Source organism: Zasmidium cellare (assembly GCF_010093935.1).
Source record: "Zasmidium cellare ATCC 36951 unplaced genomic scaffold M409scaffold_14, whole genome shotgun sequence".
NCBI classification, from domain to species: Eukaryota; Fungi; Ascomycota; class Dothideomycetes; order Mycosphaerellales; family Mycosphaerellaceae; genus Zasmidium; species Zasmidium cellare.
Genome location: NW_022986958.1, coordinates 426,092 through 445,404, shown reverse-complemented (window position 1 = coordinate 445,404; position 19,313 = coordinate 426,092). Strand labels below are relative to the sequence as shown.

At 54.3% G+C, this 19,313-nt stretch overlaps 9 protein-coding genes across 9 annotated transcripts; 5 read left to right on the top strand and 4 right to left on the bottom strand.

The window, feature by feature from the left end:
• Positions 1–415: 415 nt before the first annotated feature.
• Positions 416–3,145, bottom strand: M409DRAFT_65904 (uncharacterized protein; the record flags this gene model as incomplete). The annotated part of the gene is made up of 1 exon (XM_033816714.1): positions 416–3,145. The coding sequence occupies one exon, from the start codon at positions 3,143–3,145 to the stop codon at positions 416–418; it is 2,730 nt and encodes a 909-aa protein (XP_033668703.1).
• Positions 3,146–3,848: 703 nt separating this feature from the next.
• Positions 3,849–4,801, top strand: M409DRAFT_53776 (uncharacterized protein; the record flags this gene model as incomplete). Its single annotated transcript, XM_033812465.1, has 3 exons — positions 3,849–3,961; positions 4,240–4,376; positions 4,449–4,801. The coding sequence occupies 3 exons, from the start codon at positions 3,849–3,851 to the stop codon at positions 4,799–4,801; spliced, it is 603 nt and encodes a 200-aa protein (XP_033668702.1).
• Positions 4,802–6,061: 1,260 nt separating this feature from the next.
• Positions 6,062–7,014, top strand: M409DRAFT_21960 (uncharacterized protein; the record flags this gene model as incomplete). Its single annotated transcript, XM_033806114.1, has 2 exons — positions 6,062–6,079; positions 6,133–7,014. The coding sequence occupies 2 exons, from the start codon at positions 6,062–6,064 to the stop codon at positions 7,012–7,014; spliced, it is 900 nt and encodes a 299-aa protein (XP_033668701.1).
• Positions 7,015–7,219: 205 nt separating this feature from the next.
• M409DRAFT_21959 (uncharacterized protein) lies at positions 7,220–8,425 on the bottom strand (the record flags this gene model as incomplete). The annotated part of the gene is made up of 1 exon (XM_033806113.1): positions 7,220–8,425. One exon carries the CDS (start codon positions 8,423–8,425, stop codon positions 7,220–7,222), a length of 1,206 nt encoding a protein of 401 aa, XP_033668700.1.
• An 844-nt stretch (positions 8,426–9,269) lies between these two features.
• On the bottom strand, positions 9,270–11,728 carry M409DRAFT_21958 (carbohydrate esterase family 3 protein; the record flags this gene model as incomplete). Its single annotated transcript, XM_033806112.1, has 3 exons — positions 9,270–10,324; positions 10,379–10,622; positions 10,988–11,728. 3 exons carry the CDS (start codon positions 11,726–11,728, stop codon positions 9,270–9,272), a joined length of 2,040 nt encoding a protein of 679 aa, XP_033668699.1.
• An 807-nt stretch (positions 11,729–12,535) lies between these two features.
• M409DRAFT_53773 (uncharacterized protein) lies at positions 12,536–13,689 on the top strand (the record flags this gene model as incomplete). Its single annotated transcript, XM_033812464.1, has 3 exons — positions 12,536–13,271; positions 13,322–13,521; positions 13,582–13,689. The coding sequence occupies 3 exons, from the start codon at positions 12,536–12,538 to the stop codon at positions 13,687–13,689; spliced, it is 1,044 nt and encodes a 347-aa protein (XP_033668698.1).
• Positions 13,690–14,231: 542 nt separating this feature from the next.
• M409DRAFT_65901 (glycoside hydrolase family 76 protein) lies at positions 14,232–15,332 on the top strand (the record flags this gene model as incomplete). The annotated part of the gene is made up of 1 exon (XM_033816713.1): positions 14,232–15,332. One exon carries the CDS (start codon positions 14,232–14,234, stop codon positions 15,330–15,332), a length of 1,101 nt encoding a protein of 366 aa, XP_033668697.1.
• A 298-nt stretch (positions 15,333–15,630) lies between these two features.
• M409DRAFT_21955 (uncharacterized protein) lies at positions 15,631–17,004 on the top strand (the record flags this gene model as incomplete). The annotated part of the gene is made up of 4 exons (XM_033806111.1): positions 15,631–15,834; positions 15,887–16,007; positions 16,072–16,195; positions 16,251–17,004. The coding sequence occupies 4 exons, from the start codon at positions 15,631–15,633 to the stop codon at positions 17,002–17,004; spliced, it is 1,203 nt and encodes a 400-aa protein (XP_033668696.1).
• Positions 17,005–17,135: 131 nt separating this feature from the next.
• M409DRAFT_53770 (carbohydrate esterase family 5 protein) lies at positions 17,136–17,931 on the bottom strand (the record flags this gene model as incomplete). The annotated part of the gene is made up of 2 exons (XM_033812463.1): positions 17,136–17,711; positions 17,764–17,931. The coding sequence occupies 2 exons, from the start codon at positions 17,929–17,931 to the stop codon at positions 17,136–17,138; spliced, it is 744 nt and encodes a 247-aa protein (XP_033668695.1).
• Between the last annotated feature and the right edge of the window lie 1,382 nt (positions 17,932–19,313).

Here is a 19,313-nt window from a genome sequence, read left to right as displayed (position 1 = left end):
TGCCCTGTCCATAGCGCGCAACCGTGGTTGGCGTTCTCTGCCGCTCCTGATTCTCAAGTTCCCGAAAAGGACCATCCCCGAAAAAAACGCCTTCGCCCAATGCATTTAAAAAAGTGCTTCGAATATGCCTCCCTTGCGTATACGCTGTGCAGTCGAAAGTCATGGGGTAGAGGAATTTTGCATTCGCAATGTCCGTCTCTTAGGGTGAAAGGATGGTGGAGAAGACTGCGTAGTCTTCATTCGCTTCGCGTTCTGTACATGCTGTACAGGTGGGCGCCAAAGTAACAGCTCCCGAGAGCGCTCTCCACGGATGCCAGGGCAGCACTTCAATCGTACCACCCATCGATGGGGGTAGCAGTATCGTAACCGCCGCGGATCCTTTCCTGTGCATTCATTCGATCATTATGGCCGCTCTTCAAATATCGTCGAGCATGCCGTGGTTGAAATCGGCATCGGCACTTGTAGCACTTGTCGGCTCAAGGCCGCTCATCCTATCACCGGCCCGGTTGCTGAAAGTTCTCGAAGCAGCACCACCATCAGGGCTATCCAAGCCTCCAACATCCCTGTCCGCATACTGTTGCTCAAGGGTGCTCTCATCCACAAAGGTAAAGCCCTTGAATTGGTTCTGCATGGTAGGGCTCAATGGTGTGCTATCCGTGTTAATGCCGCTTGCAAGGGCAGCTGCTCTGGCGTTTAGTGATGACGAATCCGCCCCAGCATTGAGAGCGTTGGTGAATTCGGGATCGAAGTTGCTGGTATCCAGCTCGCCCTTCAATTTTGGCTTGAATGGTGGTGCGGTCTCCTTCTTGCTGAGGGCGTTCCAGTCGACGTCGTTGAAGAATGGATGGGCCATCAACTCCTCAGCATCACCCTTTGCTCCCAATCGGTGAGCTGGATTGCGGTTGAGCAAGCCCTTGACGAAGCTACGTCCTTCTGCTGACAGAGCGTCTCGCGGGAAGCGCACCTTGCCAAAGGCAATGTTCTTGTACATCTGCTGCGTATCCTCGGCATAGAAAGGTGACCAGCCACAGCACATCTCAAAGACGAGTACGCCCAGAGACCAGAAGTCGACCATCTTGGTGTATCCTTGCTCGTCGAGGAGCACTTCTGGTGCCAGGTATTCAGTGGTGCCGCAGAAGGTATTCGTAGTGTCATTCTTTGAAAGGTTTGCTTTGGAAAGTCCAAAATCGCAGAGAGCGATGTGGCCATTTGCATCAAGGAGGATGTTCTCTGGCTTCAAATCTCGATATACGATGTCGTGCTGGTGGAGATGTCGTAGCGCAAGGATGAGTTCTGCAATATAAAACTTGGCCCGCTCTTCGACAAATCGGCCCTCCTTCTGGAGATGCCAGAAAAGCTCACCTCCAGACATGTAGTCAGTGACGAGATAAAGATCCGCCGCAGTTTGGAATGAGAACTTCAATCCCACGATGAATGGCGATTCGGTGGTTGCCGTCCGCACAAGGATGTTACGTTCGCCAATGGTGTGTTGAATCTCCTTCTTCTGCACGATGACCTTCTTCGACAGCACCTTCATGGCGTATATCCGCTTTGTGTCCCTCTTCCGCACCTGGAAGACTTGTCCAAATGTGCCCTTGCCGATCAACTTCAAGATCTCGAAGTCATCGGGCCCGAATGTCTTCTTGCCCGCGGCGTGGTATGCAATGCTGAGATGTATCTCTCCAGTCACAGTTTCTGACTGTCCCTCTCTTGGCTTCAGCTTGTACCAATCCTCATGCTGGTGCTCGTAGTCGCCGAGATCGATGGGCAAACGAACGTGGCCGATGAAAGATTCGTTGTTTGCACGATCGTAGACGGAAATGTCCAGCTGATTGTTCGAACCCACCACATCGAATATGGTTTTGTGTCGCCAAATGGGATCTGTCGTCTCTTGATGGCCTTTGTGCGAACCTCGCCGCAGATCTGCAATGTTGGTCTGGCTGGTCTGTCGACTTCTCAAGCCTGGAATCGCCATGGGTGTGCCTGATCCGCTTCCTATCCGCTTCATCGCCACGCCCTTGGCCAGATTGTCGTCTGCCGGGCCGTTCTCTACCGCAGTGTCCATTTCATCTTCCTTTGGCCCGCCTGAAATGTCTTCATTCAGCTGGAAGATGCAAACCACGTATGGATCAACCGAAGGCCTGATTCCTCTCGCCTCTTCAACACTAATCTCCAACTGTCCCCTCACCTGCCCGATCGTCGCACCAGTTGAGCCACCTGAGCTCGATCGACTCGACTTCGCTGGGTGTGGGGCTATGGCGACATCGTCGTCTCTTCGGCTCGCGTGCGAGCCGGTGCGGGGAGTTTGGGGAGGAGTGTGGTTCTGAGAATCGCCCTGGGTCAGCACCTGGCTTTCCTTTTCCTGCGGTGAAGGAGAGTGTGAACGCGCAACAGAAGGACTGGCTGGGGCAGTCTGGGAAGGGTCTGAAGCAGAAGGGTTGGAGATGTGTGCAGCGACCGCGGGTTTCGTGACGACGAGATTGGAGAGCGCGGTGGACAAGGTGTTTCGGCGTAGCGGCTGTGGAACGCTGGGCTGGCTCTGCTCCTTTCGCTGCTCCCAAGAGCGCTTGCGAGGGGAGGAGGGCGCTGCTGCGGACGTGCCACTGGCGCCGGCCTCACTGTCCTTCATCGCGAGAAAGGAAGAGGAGTTGGAGAGCGGTGGCGTGGGGTATGAAGCCTGTTGCTGTGGCAGAGGTTCGGGGTGCTTCTTCTCGTGTGGCAGCAGCGGTGGCGACTCGACCTGCGCACTGGACGCGCCGCTACGGGGTGAGCTGGGCGCAGTGGGCATCTGAGCTGGGCCACCGGCGAGGGCTTGGGAAAGAGCAGCCACGGCGGGACTTTCCTGTTGCTGCTGCTGCGGCGGCGGGTTGCTGGACGAGTCGTCCTGGGGCTGCTCTTTCTCTGACGATGAAGGCGTAGGTGCGGGGTTTGCAGAATTTGCGGTGCTTTTGCTTCGCGAGCGCAAGGAGTCACATACTTGAGCGAAATAACTGTTCACCAGACTGGGTAGTCTCTTGTCGGCATGAAGGTCTGGCCGGGGTGTCGCTGTCCCGCCGTTGGGCGGCGTCGAGGCGCCGGAGCCGATGTGGTCATGGTCCTCGTCATGCATCTTGCTGTGAGGTTGAGCTAGGTCAGCACTCGCCATGTGAAGATAGTGTCAAGGACATGCGCAAGAACGTGGGCAGCAGAGAACGAGTAGAGATCGACATGTTAAGGCAGGGTGCAGTAAGGGACGGGAGCAGAGGGCAGGTATCGAAGTACTTTTCTGCGATCGTTGAACAAGCGACGCAAATGACAAAATTGGGGATCCGGCGATCCGTTCTCTGGTGCAATGGCGGACCGACCGCTCCCGATGTAGCGCCACACAGGTCAGAGGTGACGATTCGTTCAATTCGTTGGGTGCAGCAGAAGCCCCACGTTCTGAACTTTGCCGTGCAAGTGGAGCGATGTGCAGCGTGGTCGACGAATGCAGAGCGGGCAGCCTCGGGGTACTCGGCAAGTTGGGCAGGTCGAGTCGCCCGGTCGAATAATCATATGAAAGAGGCGACGGGGCATTCCAGAAGGGCCCTAGAAGGCGAGGCCAAGGCGAGGGACCAGCGTCGAGTGCGTGGTGTGGTGTGGCGGTGCTGCGGGCGGTGGTGGTGAGAGGCCAGCCGGGCAATCCCCGCCGGCGAGGAGGGATGCTTACCAAAGCAGGGCCGGCGAGAGGTGGATTGGGCGGGTTTGAGGGAAATTGGCGAAAATGATAATGAAACGATACGAGACAGAACAGGGACGGCTTACCCATGCGAGCCCATGTGGTGGGTGAGAGATTGTCGCAGCAGGTCGGTGGCGCTGGGCTGGCCGAGATGGTGGTGGTGCTGCTGGCCGTGGTGGCCGTCGTGCTGCGGCGAGGCCATGAAGGTGAGGATGCTGCTGCTGCTGCTCGCCGGGCGGCCGGAGAGCAGCGCGGTCGGCGGAGGTAGGGGCGAGTGCGATTTGGTGGGGCTGGAGGCGGTGGTGGTCGAGAGGGTGGGGACGGCGCTGGTCGACTTGGTCGAGATGTGGCCAGGGCGGCGTCGCGCAGGGCGGTCGGAGCGCGACGAGTCCTTGGAGCGGGCGCGGAGGGGGAGGAGGTGGTGGATGAGGGAGTGGTGATTATGGTGAGGATTGTTGCGCTGGTCGTGCTGTCTCCCGCGGCCCAGCAGCAGCAGGTCTGGAGCTTCGCCTGCCTTGACGTCCTCCACCTTGTTGATTTAGGCAATCCGGGCTTGCTGCGAGGCGGGCAGCAGCTCACTCCGGTCGGCTGGGTGGCGGTGGGAGGGGAGTGGTCGCGCTGGAGGTGGTGGTGAATGCCGCGCGATGTTTGATTGCGGTGCAGGGAGAGGTGAGAAAAGGTAGATGAAAGCAGGTGGGAGAAGTCGGAGTGAGTCGCGAGAAGTGAGTGACGACTTGCACACAGAATCCAGACAGACCGGCGGCAGACTCTCAAGTCAATCAGATCTCCAGCCACGTGTGTGCCAGCCACTGCGCATCAGCAGCCGTTGAAAAGTCTATTTCTTCGTCGAGCACCGAGAGCCAGATGACGCCTTGGAAGTATATCAATCAATCGTCCATCCGTCCACCATCGCGCGATCCGCCGCTGCTATCCTCCGGCGCTGATAAGTCAATTGTCTCAAGCAAGGAAGTCCAGCCCTCCATCCAATTCTCGCCGCCCAAAGATTGCCGCCAGCACCGACGTCGTGGGTTGCATCAATCAAATCTCAATCAATCTCACCCTGCAAATCAATCTCAACCTGCAGCCGCGCCGTGCGTACTGTAATCCCGGCGACACCTCCTTCGTTCGACATGCCAACCGCTATCAGCTGCCCAATATATCTCCGCGCTGAAGTCCTGCTGAGGTCCGGTCGTCAGCTGGCATAGCGGTCCTGTCGCACATACAGTCAGAGAGACGGGACTGGATGCGAGAAGCCTGGATCATGGGAGGCCCAGCTTCAACTTTTCAACAAAGGAATCCCTCCTCTCCTCTCCACGCCCAGCTCCCTTCGTGCGACAACACACTGCGTTTGCACGGCCAGTCGCCGCGCCGCGATGCAGAGGAGCGGCTCGCCACAGGGATGCAGCTCCTTGAATAGACGCTCCCTACCCACTCGATCGGGTCCTGAACGTGACAATCTGGCTCACTGTGTTACAGACAAAGAATTCCAGAACGCCGACAGAAAGACTCAAAGACGCAGCCACCCGGCGCTCTGGCCCAATTTGAAATGACCCTCCGCACGTGGTACGAGAAGACCATTGTGGCCTGAAGAGATCGGCTGTGCTCTTTCCCTATCGTCGAGCATCCCCACGGGACGAATGTTACGCATGATGGAGTGTTGCGAGTGATATGTGAGACACGAACAGACATCCCACTTCCCCGTTTGCAGTCCCTATGCCTGTGCGACCTGACATGAACTCGCGACTGCGAAATCGATCAGTCTTGATGTTCTGGAAAGTGAAATTGGTCATCACCTCCATATGCATCCGACAAATGAGCTCAATGTTGAGGAGAAGGGCCAGTTGAGCAAGAATGTTCAACATCTAGAGGCGTACGCCCAGACGTAAGTTCACAGTTGACAACCAGGCTCTCAGGACTCAGAACAGACCGCAGACATTCGCTGAGCGCAGAAGACCAGAGCGTGAACGCACAATCTGCTTGCAAATATCCTCATATCTCTCTACTTGGATAGAAGTTGTCCAATAAGTATGATATCTTGCAGTGATCGTCCCTCTCCAATTCATTCACTGCACTTTCAACCCCCGGACGAAATCTCGTCCGAGGCCGCCATATAACTTCACCTAGCAGCCTTCAAGTCTTTGCAATTCCAACGATGATCTCTCTCAACAGGAAATCGTGTCCGCAACGGACGCCTTCTACTCCAAAGAGAATGAACGTACTTATAAAGAGAGATTTGGCCTTCCAATTTCGGATGATTCCTGAAGCTTGTGCCTGTGATCTTTCCGCATCTCTACATCCTTTGCGGCTCTGAAACCCCTGAACTTCAATGCTCATCAATCGTTCAACATTCAATACATTGCCAAAATGCAGAAACGAGATAGCGTATTTCAGCACCCTCAAAAAGACTTCCAAAAACCAACTCACACATCTCCCAGGTCCACCTGCCCCCAGGCGCCCAGGTCGGCCTCCAACCCACTATCGACAACGACATCGCACCCTCCGCCTTCTTCCTCGTCCTCTACCTCCTCGGCGCCATCATCAACGAACTCCGCTTCCAACTCAACCGCCGTAAAGGCCACAAATTCCTCATGTCCTGGGCCATGTTCGGCTTCGCCATGACCCGCGTCGTCACCCTCACCCTCCGCATAACCTACGCCATCTACCCCAACAACATCCACCTCGGCGTCGCCTCCGTAATCTTCACACACGCAGGACTCCTAGTCGTATACATCGTCCTCTTCATCCTCAGCATGCGCATCCTACGAGCATTACAACCTCCCATCGGATGGAGTCGAGAACTCAGAACAACCCTCCTCCCAGCTTGCATCGTCTTAACGATAGCCATCTTCACAACCATCACCCTCGTCATCATCGATTTCTACTCCACCAACAAAACATACCTCTCCATATCCTCCTGGACGACCCGCGCCTGCGCCACGTACATCCTCGCCTTCAACGCCCTCGGCATCGTCCTCTTCCTCCTCGCCACCCTCCTCCCTCCCCACCCCCAAGCCGAGGACTTCGGCGCAGGCTCCATGGCCGCGAAACTCGTCATTCTCGCCCTCGCGCTCTTCCTGATAAACTTCATCGCCGCGTTCCGCACGGCGGTGGCGTGGGTCGATGCGCCGCCTGTTCACGAACCGGCTTGGTTCGATTCGAGGGGCGTTTTCTATGGCTGGGAGTTGGCGCCGGAGATTCTTGTCATTTATCTTTTTGTTTTTACGAGGTTTGAGAGGAGGTTTTGGGTGCCGGATGGGAGTTGGAGGGCGGGGATTACTCTGCGAGGAGTTCGCCTTTGGAAGGCGATGGTGCTGTGAGTGTAGATGTTGGGCGAGGGAAGGCGTGAGATGGGCGAGGGGAGGCGAGAGAGATGGGTATGAGGACAGGGAGTTCTCTGCTGATAATTCCTGTTCGTTGATCAAGCTCATAGTGGTTCCTCTGCTAGAGTTACGCCCTCCTCTTCTACGATTACTAATAAAGACACAAGAAACTGCCTGGCCCGTCCTCTTCAGATCTCCTTCCTCACGGATCAATCCACCCCAGTGTCCACTTTCCCGTCAATTCCGTCTCGACATCAAACAACTGTCCCGGCACCGCCAACGCAACGTCCTCCCACCTCCGCCTCTCAGCCGGGATCACTTCTCTTGAATACCAAAGCTGCCACAACCCCCCCATCCGTGCTACAGAACCGTTCACTGCCAAACTCATTCGCCGTAACGATATGCCAAGACGCCCAGCACCTCCTTTGTTATTGTCGGCAGCTTCAAAGAGAAGCGTCCGAGCAACTCGCAGTGGCATCTCGAGTCTCCGCACGAATTGTAACTTGTCCTTGAAAACGTCGGAGAACTCGTTCATAGCCGGGATGGAGGAGCGGGAGTCGCAGACAGCGAAGTCGAGACGCATGTCCTCGAAAAGGAGACGAGAGGATTCGTTATGGATCTGGCGGCTGGTCGAGGGAAGCGCGAGACGGCGTGGCCGAGTAATGTCCCCTTTGCGTCCCGGGAGTCGGAGCAAGTCCGTGAGAATCGCCAGTGTAGTCTTACGCTTGAGGACCATCCTGTAAGGTCTTGCAGCGTCGTAGACGATCCTGACCGTGTCCTTGAGTGCGATCTCCGACGTAGACGTGTAGTTTCTATTCCGCAACTCGGGGGGAAGGTCGAGGAATCGGAAAGGGCTCGGGGTACTAGCCGCAGTAGTAGCAGTAGTAGTAGCGCTCTCCTGCACCGACGTCCCACGACGACAGATCGACCTCAGCACCTTCCTCACCATCCAAGCCAGCAGAAAAAACGGCGCACAATACACCAACCCAGCAATCCACACCAAATGCACCCAAACCCAAACCTCCACCACCAAAACCCCCCTCACCCACCCCAAAGGCGCTCCCAGCCCCGGCGCAACACGCTCCGCCAGAACGCCATACGGCGCCAGCGCGACAACAACCCGACTGTGGACCGGCGCAAGCAGGGCACTAATCCTCAACCAGACGGGCAGAAGCAGCGGCTCCAGCGTTGCGGGAAGAGACCGCAGCCTCGTCCGGAGAGCTCGGCCCGCGCGAGTCGAGGAGAGGAGGTGTCGTGCTAGGTGGTACAGAAGAAACAGTTTGTGCACGACCTCGCACAGCGCGAAGCATAAACAGGCTCTGTCGATAATTGCCTCTGCGCGGGTTCGTGTGGCGTCTCGAGGAGGTGGGTAGAGCATGATTGTCACCACATGCGGGATGAAAGTCATGTTTTGTCGGGAGCTCTGAATGGTGCGTGCTGTACGGAAAGAAATTCTGGGTTTTGATTTCGAGGGTCGTAGTGTAGGAGTGTTTGTTAGAAGGCGCCAGGGAGGAAATTGCCGAAGTGTGCGCGGCGCTGGCCAAGAATCACATGTTGGGATGCGGCGGGCTTTGAGTGAAGGGTGGAGATTTGATCCGGGCTAAGCACTTGCTACGAGGATGCATACTGAGTGGAAGGTTTGAAAGGATGGATTGGAGCGATTTGTGTTACTCGTTGCATCTAGATCATATTGCCTGAACAAATGCTGCAAGGAGAGCCTAATAGTATCCTCGTTCGAAATTCTCGAGTCTACAACCCATATCATTCGTCTGCCATGTCTCACCGCCTTAATAAACATGATAAACCATCGTCGTCCAGCCGCCACTTAGTCCACCAGCAACTAAATATCCAAGCAGCAAATGTCTTCGCCCATCAGCCAGGCATGCCAAAGCCAAGGTCCTGAGATCAGGCGACTGACCCTAATCATTGCCGTCGTCGCCATCGCCGTCGTCGTCCCTGCGCAAGACCGTCGGCAAGGATGGCTATCTCAGCGGTACTGCACCTTCACCTGGTGAAGTGTCTGTTAAATCCTCCACCCGCATGTTATTATCAGATCTGCCGTACATTACGGCCTCTGGGTCCCTGACGGTCAAAGCATCAGCAGGTGCTTCTGGCCGCTCAGCTAGCGGAACGCCAATCCTCGTAGGAGGCAACTTGTCAGCCGCGACAGGAGAAGCCGGTGGATGTAGGAGGTCGGGCTGCTTGTATTCCGTATCCTGCGTGTTGTCAGGCGACGTCTGATCCGCAGCAGCTCAGATGTGGGTACATTTGAGATCAGCCTTCCAAGCTGGGAAGACAGCCTGGAGGTCCTGGACGATGGTCGTTGGCTGCTCGTTGGTTTTGGGTCGTTTGACAGTCAACATCATACCATCCGCCGTTGAGGTCTCGCAATCGCCTAGAGTCCAGCCCTTTTCTTGGAGATGTTCCTTGACTTTGGCGCATTTGACATCGTGGCTGGCTGCCTTTCCGAGTTGGAGTTTGCAGATTGTGTGTGAGGATCCATCGGCCTTCGTGATGTCTTTGCAATTGCAAGATGCGGGTTTCTCCCGCTTTGCATGCCTGGTGTCGAGGTCACGGCTATGAAGTCGTGGCCTCGTCCCGGTACGACCTTCTTTATCCTGGCTCGGAACCGGAATTCTCTCCATATCCATAGCGACAGATCGCTCGTGTTGTCCCGCATGCTCCTCAGTCTTCATTGCACGCGCCAGGACTTGTTCGCTTGCGCCGACAATCTCCTTGAGACCTGCAACATGATCATTGTGGGTCTCCGGGTCGGGAGTGCTTGAGGTCCCCAAGTCGTGCGAAGCCATTTCATCAGGGGCCAGGGAGATCACAACGCTCGAGACTTTCTTCCAGATGTAGCCTGTCCAAACGTGAATTTGACCAAGGATCTCTTTGAACCTGACAAGAGTTGCCTGCTTCGATCGAAATCCATAGGGCTTGTGTACCTCGGAGGTATTGGTAGTTTCGTTGAGGGTAAAATCAGTACAGTTCGGGACCGGAGGACGCATCTCTTTCTTGATTGAAGCACCTTGTGCGGCCGGGCCCCGAACGGATGATTGGCCTCTGAAATCAACGCCGTGATCTTCATGATAACCAGGTCCGAGCGCTGCAATAGAATTGCATTCGTGAGTCTGGATCCATCGCATGGCTGGGAACACCTGATCGATAGCCTCCATTATGGCGACAGGGTCAAACCAAGCAAACATGCTGAATTCGATCCACGTCAGTCCGGCTGAGTCAGGGCGACAATTCCAGTCGATCAAAGGCGAGACCTTTGCGAGTTGCACAAAGGCATTTTGACAACCTGTTGACACAGATTGTTAATCATATTCGACCAAAAGCATGTAACTTGGCTTACTTTGTGGCGAGCGAGCCATACCCACGTCGATGTGATACTGTGTGAGTCCATCGGTGGTTTTCTGGGCCACGAGACAACCGTAGCCTGCCGTGACGCGCTGGCGCGGTGCGTCCACAAAGGGCGGTCGCGGGATTGCAGAAGCTAAGGGCGCCAATGCCCAGGTCGTAAGGGCGAGGGCGTATGCTTTTGCTTGGACCATGATTGGAGAGCTATCAAGCTCTTCAGGTTCGGTTGCCCAGACTAGCTTGCAGCAAGAGGGTCTGATGTCTGTCAGAGGCTTGTTCTAGCTAGCCGGGAACAACGTGGAGTTGTGGGTGAGGTACAGAAGATGTGGAGAGTATGATAGCAGAATAATGTAGGATATGAGGGTTCTTAAGTAGCGCATTTACGAAACCTCGCCTGATAAGCCAGCGGAGCAAGGCTGGCAGAGGGCATGACAAGAACTGCTGAGCGTAACCGAATTTGAGAGACGGCAGAAATCAAATGACAACGAAGACCATCTTCGAACGCCTGAGTATGTTGTCCACGTCGTGATCGACCCAATCGAAGGTGGCCCTAAGCACAACGCCACGAGGATGGGTTGAACAGACCGCCACTCTAGCTCATCACCGGCTGCGTTTCTCCCACGGGTTTTCCATTCGGATCAGGCGCGCTGATATTAGCAGCAACATTCTTGATCTCCTTGTACCAGGCGTCGGCCATCAGCTGGTAGCCAGCGTCAGTTGGATGTGTGCTGTCATTCGTATGGATTTCGCTCTTTGGGACCACGTTGTACATGTCCACCCAGCCTGTCTTCTGACCTGCTGAGCTGGCATTTTGCACCGCTTCGTAGAGACCCGGGTTGAGCTTCTGTATACATTCATCCGTGGAGTCCTTGAGGTTCGGGACCAGCGATGAGGCAATGACCACGGCGTCAGGTGCGTGCTGACGGATGTTGGCAAGAAGTGTTGAGTATCTTTGCGGAGCAGTCTCGGGGTCCTTACCGGGGATGTTGCAGTCGTTTGTTCCTGCGTTGAGCAGTATTACGTTCGGCAGGTAGTCGTAGCAGCCGTCCGTCAGGGTGACATTGTCTACCTCTTCGATCACATAACCTGGGTGGCCTTCATTCCAGTTGTTAGACATGTTGCCAAAAGAGACAGTGCCGACGTATGTGACCGAGTTGCCGTCTGCTTGGAGGAGGTTGCGAAGATCGAGTCGGTATCCGTTCTCATCGGAGGATGCGACCCCTCGAGTGATAGAAGCCCCCATGGGCATGATCCGAAGGTCTGCCACGGCTCGTGACGGCAAGACCGCAGCAGATACTGTTGGGCCCATGAAGGCGAGTGTGAGTGCATTGTTCAAAGTATACATCTTGTGGGTGAGAAAGAAAGTGTTCGATTGTTTGATACTCGGGTGAGCAGTGCCCCAAGCAAATGGCAGAGCATCTTTTTCTTTCTTATAGACCAACGCATCTTGCCTTCGACATCCTTAGTTAGCATTATACTCATCTCATCAGCGTCATAGCTGCTCTGTACACGGTCGACAGAGAAACTGTGCGTTTTTCGCAATGCCTCTTTCAGCTAGGCATCCGAAGGAAGTACGACCTTCCATCCTTCGCCAAGGTCATCCCTAAAAAGTCATTCTATTATAGTGACAACGTGCATGCTGTGAGGTAAGTGGCCAAGTGGTAGCCGGTCTGAGGTGAAGTTGGGTGTCACATGCTGGTATGGGTGAAGTGAAGGGAAGTTGCTGCTGGAAGGTGAAGTGAGCCTGAGGCAATCGGACACCAGCAGCTATACCTGATCCGAATGAGTGGGCTGAGAGTCTGAGACAACATCTCCTCGGCAACGTCATCCCTGTTTCCTCTCTCCATCGTTTCACCACAACACTGACAACACATCCTCACCTGTAGCGTGCATCAACACCGCCATTTGAAGCCGGTGCGTGTTATCTGCCAAGTTGCGCCGTATACCATTCGTTATCTGGTAGGTCGACTGTGCTGCGAGGGTATTGCGGATCCAATGCGCTCTGCTTGCTAATGCCAGCTCATCAAACTTCCGCAAAACGTCATTTATTATTTCCGTTCACAAGGAACAGGTCATGGCTTATTTCATTCTATCACCCTGACTAATTCTGGACACTCCAGACTTCACACTCTCAGGAGCAAACACAGACACAATGGAGACCATCAAGAACATTGCTGCAAAGCTCGCGGGCAAGGAGTTGGCATTGCCCAAGGATTCCCTCATTCTTGTGACTGGAGCTTCTGGCTACATCGGGTCACATGTCGTGAACGAAGCTCTCTTGGCTGGCTACAAGGTCCGCGGCACTGCTCGTTCGCAGGAGAAATGCGACAACACCAAGAAGATCTTCAACAACCACCCCAACTACTCGACTGCCATCGTCGCAGACTTCCAACATGAGGGCACGTTTGACGAGGCTGTCCAAGGCTGCGATGCGGTGATCCACGTTGCCAGCGACACCACGTTCGGTACCGATCCCAACGTCGTGGTGAAGCCGACAGTCGCTGGTGTATTGTCCATTGTTCGCTCGGCCGCCAAGACTCCAAGCGTGAAGCGCTTCGTTCTGACTTCATCTTCTACCGCCGTTACTCTGCCAAAGCCGGGCAAGGAGTTCTCTGTTGGTGTTGATGATTGGGACCAGGAGGCCATCGATATCGCATGGGCTCCGCCACCATACACCAACGAACGGGCCTTCCCGGTCTACGCTGCGTCCAAGACCGAAGCCGAGAAGGCGTTCTGGAAGTTCGTTAAAGAGGAGAAGCCAGGATTTGTTGCCAACTCGATCTTGCCGAACTACAATATGGGTCGTATCCTGCCAGGCGGTTCGCCAGGCGCGACAGGCGGTGGCTGCATCTCCGTCCTGAAGGGCGAGACCCCATCAGCGCCTCCACGTAAGTCTGTTCTATAGTGGCACAGTCAGTAATCAACTGAGATTTCGCAGAATACATGATCGATGTCATTGACGATGCACGCCTCCACGTCATTGCTGCTGCGCTCGACCCATCCATCAAGGATCAGCGCATCTTCGCCTTCCACTGCCCTTTCAATTGGACCGATATCATCAACATCGTGAAGGAACTTCGTCCCAATGCGAAGAGCATTCCCAAGGCCCCAGAAGGCGAGCAGAGAGACCTCAGTAAGGTACGTATCAAGTCATACCTACTCACCAAACATTTCGAAGAATGAAACTGATTGATGTAGGTGCCGAACGAGGTTGGTGCAGAGCTTCTCAAGAAGTGGTACGGTCAGAATGGCTACAAGTCTCTCAAGGAGAGTGTCAAGGAGAACCTCGAAGGCGTTGAAGAATAGACTTCATCCGAGGTGATGCAATGAGCTAGAATTGCAGCGAGCATGGTAACCTTTCAGGACTTGCGATACGGCTGCGGATCAACATGCGTTCGCTGTGTCGAGCATGAGAGTCATAGACAAGACAAAATGCATATCTTACCCTCACCTCTATGATAAGGCGCTTATCACTGAGTTGAGCCACATTGGTGCCGCTAATTCTGTTGAGACTGACTAGAAACTCCGAGCAAATGTCAAGCTTCATTTGCTCTTCTCAGACGTATTCGATCAGATCAATTCGGACCCGCGAACGAGACAGTTCCATATGCTCTTCCTACTCGCCTACAGCTCGGCAAATTTGGCCAACTCGGCTTTGGCCTGGCGTAAGGTTGAAGTAAATCACCCAGCTGCCATTTCGAGGTATGGTTGAGTAACATGCGCTAGAGACAAATAGGTGCTGATTCTCTCAAATGGCGATGCAACAGCATAACACGTGTTTGTTGACGAACAGCTATAAGAGGATGGCATTGCTCAGATTTCGCATGTGTTGTCGTCGTCACTGCAACATGAAGTTTCTGCACAGCATCTCGACACTTGCCTTCGCGCTCTTAGCTCAAGCCCAGAGCGATACCGAGAACTACGCTATATCACTGGCTGAAGCAGCATTTAGAACGCTGCAACAGTGGTACAACCCTTCCAATGGACTGTACGGTACTTGTCCGTCATGCTGGTGGGAGACAGCCAACGCCATTACGACTATAACGAATCTGATGATTCTGGATCCGGGGACTACGCAATACGTTCAGCCAGTCTTCGAGAACACCTATGCCGTGTCTTCAAATCAACAGGGCAACAGCAATTGGCTTGGCTACAACTATGACGATGATGGTTGGTGGGCACTCGCATGGATCGCAGCCTACGACGCTACGGGCGATACGAAGTACTTGAGCACAGCCGAGAATATTTTCGATGCAATGCAACAAACGTGGGGCACATCTTGCTACAATGGAGGGATTTACTGGAACCAAGCTCGCAACTATGTCAATGCCATCACCAACGAGCTGTTCATGTCTGTTGCTGCACATCTATCCAATCGACCTACCTCCAGAGGAGCAGGATACTACTCAAACTGGGCTCAAGTGACATGGTCATGGTTCCAGCAGACAGGCATGATCAATGGACAAGGCCTCATCAACGACGGGCTCGATGGCAACTGCAACAACAACCAAGGCGCAGTCTTCACCTACAATCAAGGCGTCGTCCTGGGCGCTCTCGCAGAACTCTACGCGCAGACCGGAAACCAGGCTTTCCTCGGCTCTGCTGAAGCCTTAGCAGGAGCCTCCATCGGCGCTCTGACGAATGGTGACCAGATCCTGACCGAGCCTTGCGGTGCGAGTTGCGACTCGGATCAGACGCAGTTCAAGGGCATCTACATTCGAAACCTCGTTCTGCTGAACAGCGTGGATCCACATGACGAGTACGGCGAGGTGATTTCGGCTTCAGCGAACAGTATCTGGGCGAACCATCAGGATTCGAATGACGTTCTGGGTGTCTTGTGGGAGGACCCTTTTGTAGATGGGGCGGACTTCTCGACGCAAAGCTCGGCTATGGATGCGTTGAATGCTTTTGTTGAGATCAATCAACAGAGGATACACTCAACTTTATAGGGCAGTGCAGTAGCCATCATGAGAAGCAGAAGTCCAGCCACACACTGCAAATGGTAGCATGGAAGAATGGAACGCCAAGTAACACCATAAACGCAACTCGAACCTAATTAGCACAGGCTTGCGAAAGGATCCGAACTTGAACGACATCTGGCATACTGCTCCTACAGTATGTAGCGCGGATCAATAAGCTAGCATCACTGCATCACAAGGTCCGAACTGCGCCGCAGAGCACAAGAGAGCTCCAAGAACTTGCTGAGAGCTGAAAGTGAGACCGCTCTGAAGTACCTGCTCTACGACGATGGCCAACATGGACCACGAAAATCTGAGGCATCTGCAGGCTGCTTTCAATGCCTCTATCGACGACTTCATCAAGACAGCTTCTGAGGATGGGGACAACAAAGGACGAATTGCTGAGCTGCAGGAGAGTATCACCAACCAAGCTACTATGATACAGGCAGAGCTTGTTCCCCCTATCACAAGGATTCTTCAAATGTCTTGGGGAGTGAGTAGGACCTGGACGTCGGCTATGAATGCCTTGCGTTGACGATATAAAGGCATCCATCAACCTGGCTGCAAGAGTCGCTATTGATCTAGATCTATTCAACAAGATTCCAGAGAGTGGGATTGGACTCGATGAGCTGGTGGAGAAGACAGGGGCTAGCAGGAACATTGTTCGTGAGTAGCCTCTTCCTGACTACGATATTCTTACGAGCATTGAAGCTGACAATGTGGTTTGCAGTACGAATTCTGCGGATGCTCACAGCCTCTCACATCGTCGCTGAGATGGCACAAGACACATACGCCGCTACGCCAGTGTCTAAGCTCCTCACAGTCCCCGAGCTCAGAGATCTGATTAAAATGACGTTGGTATCCTACTATCACTTGGCACGAAGAACGTACAGCTGACCAGACATTTAGCCACGATAACATGCACCCAATCCTTTCGGCCACACCAGCTTATTTGAGAAAGACTGGCTTCAAAGACATGAGTTCAACGGCCAATGCCTGCGTGGACCTATACGGCGTACCGTTCTGGGAAGCCATCGCACGGGATCCAGAGCAAATGGCAGCCTTTCAATCCGCCATGGCGACCCAGGAGAACCTCCCGCCGGAAACGGTCCCTCAGTACCCTTTCTCCGAAGACTTCAGTGACATTGCCCCTGACTCTGTCCACCTCGTCGACGTAGGCGGCGGACGAGGCTTCGCTTTGCGAGATCTCCTAGATAAGTACCCCGACTTCCCCGGTCGACTCGTCCTACAAGAATACCCTTCCGTCATCGAAGACGCAAAGAAAGCAAACCTCTCCTCACGAATCGACCTCATGCCCCACGACGCAACGCATCCCCAGCCCATCAAAGGCGCGAAATACTACTACTTCCGCCGCGTCTTCCATACCTGGCCAGACGTCACCGCCATCGCAGCCCTCAAAGCGCTGCACGGGGCGTTCAAGAAGGGCTATTCGAAGGTTCTGATCCAGGACGAGGTTATTAGGGATGTTGGGTGCGAGCCGCAGAAGGCTTCGCAGGATATCAGTATGATGATGCTGGGGGCTATGGAGAGGAGCGAGGGGCAGTGGAGGGAGGTTTTGAGGGAAGGTGGGTTTGAGATTGTGAGGATTGTTAGGGCGGACGTTGGGGGGTTGGGGGTTATTGAGGCTGAGTTGGTGGAGTGAGGATGGAAATTGGAGCATTTGTTTTCCGCTGAAGAATGAGAAACGAGTTCTATACAAGTGACTGGCGACTCCCAGAATGAAACCGACCTTCTGTGTCTCCACCCTCCCGCCCCTTTCGCACCATCGACCCATTAGATTCCAAAAAACCCGCCCAGTCCAGAAGCACTCGAACTCTCACCCGCCGCCGCCTCCGAAGTCGTCGAACCCGCCCCACTCGCCGTCGCACTCCCAATCTTCTCCTCCAGAAAACTCGCCGCCTCAGGAACATCCGTCGTATAAGTCAAATGCCCCGCCGTAACCATCAACGTCCCGCTACAAACCCCATCACTAGCATTACAGAAGACCTTCGTCTGCTCTTCCGGATAATCCGGGATCGCGCCGCCGTTCTGCAGGTTCTTCGTGTAGCCGTAGAGCACCACGCCTTTGACTTGCGCTTTCACGGCGGTGTCGAGGGTGCCGATTGAGCCGGCCATCACGGCGGCGCCTTGGCTGTAGCCGCCGGCGACGACTTTGGAGTTGGGGCATTGGGAGGAAGCGAGGTTGAACATTTTGGTGGATTCGTCGAGGGCGGCTTGCGTTGTGCCGTCTGGGAGGGCGTTGGAACCCAGATCGCCTAAGTAGGCTCCTCCTACGCCCTGGCAGGCTACGGCGTCGTCGCCGAGGGAGTCTTTGAGGGCGGAGCAGGTTGAGGGGCCGACTGTGATGCCCTGGTGAGAGCCGTTAGTGAGCGTCGTCATTGATGTGAGTTTGAATGCTTACCATGTTGCCAGGCTCAGTCGAACCACGGGCGAAGATGAAGATCACGTCGCGGCAGTCTCCATCTTGTAGCTCGTCAGATGTGGACGAAGAGCCACCGAGCTGGCGTTGGCTGATGGGAGAGCAGGAGACAGTGGCTGCCAGCAGCCCAAGCATGATTGCTGAGAGCATATTGAATGAATGTGAAATGCGAGGTAAAGCGAATGACTTGAAACTGTACAAGACTGATGCTCTCTCGAAACCGATCTTGCTCCAACCGCTTCATCTTATATGTGCTGCTTCTTGCCTACTGTTTAGAGCCGAGGAAGTTCGACGTCGACCGGATGTGGTAATCGCATCGACTCTGCTGTGATCACGGGAGAGGAAGGTCGACAGGTGACGGCAGCTTTGAAGTTGAAACACGAGACCGAGCAACATGGCAGCAATCCAGCGAATGTGCACGTCTACCAGATTTCTCTTTCCTCGGAGGACCAGCTAGTCATCTGTACTACCAGCCGGATCAGAGCAGATGACCGAAAGGTCAAGATTGAACGCGCGAAAGTGGTGTCACCACAGCATCTTCCGTACGTGGTATGAAACAACCATCGAACGGGAAGTCCTCGACGTCGAAGAAATCAAGAACGCCATGCGTCGGCGATATATATATGCCACGAGGTATACCCTGTCGGGAGACAATGCTTCTTCTTCGGGTGATCGGATCTGAAACGCAGCCGGAGAAATGGCTTAACGTTGTGTTACTATTCACTTGAGCCGCGGGAGTCAAGGATCTGAAACGCGATTTCCTGAATTGGAAGGAGTGCAAGCGGTCGACAGAATGATATGTGGCCATGGTACAGTTGCCTTGAGAAGTTCGGCGACTGTGTGATGTTGTAGTATCTTGAGGCAAAGGTCGCAACATCCACGGTTCACGACATGCGTGGTACGTTGGCGAGCCTGCGACTTGTCAGCTTCGTCTACGTCGCTTTATCAGAGAAGAAGGGCCAGCAGTTGCTTGAATTGATTCTGTGCCATCTTTCACTGACTCGTCCCAGAACTCAGCAAGATCAGGGCATGGCTTTAGTTGAACTTGGCAATGAGGCATTTCTGATCTTTTCTGAAGGCCCCATAAATGCTTCGCACGATGAAGGATTCCAAGTAGTGGACATTGTCCTCAGCAGAATAGGAAATCTTTGCGGTTGATGACTTCGTGCCGGTGGCATCGTCGACTTCACCTTGCTCTCGCTTGCCATCTCCAGTTCTCTTCACATCCTCAATTTTCTGTCAAGCGCAAGTATGAGTTAGTGTCCAGGCAAATGTCGATGCATATGGTACAGTAGCCGGAGGACAAGGGTATCTGTGAGGTGCCAAGTTGAGTATTAGACTCTATTGAATCTTGAGTTTAGGCTCCAAGTTTGTATTTCATCCAGCTCACTCGCATCCAGGATGTTCGACCCTTCTTCCTTTGCCGCCCTCTCGAAAAATGCTGAAAGATTGACGTCTGAAGAGTCAACACAGAGACCACGAAGAAGCCTCGGGGCTGCGTTGCCATTCAGCTGAGCCTGAGGAGCTGGCTG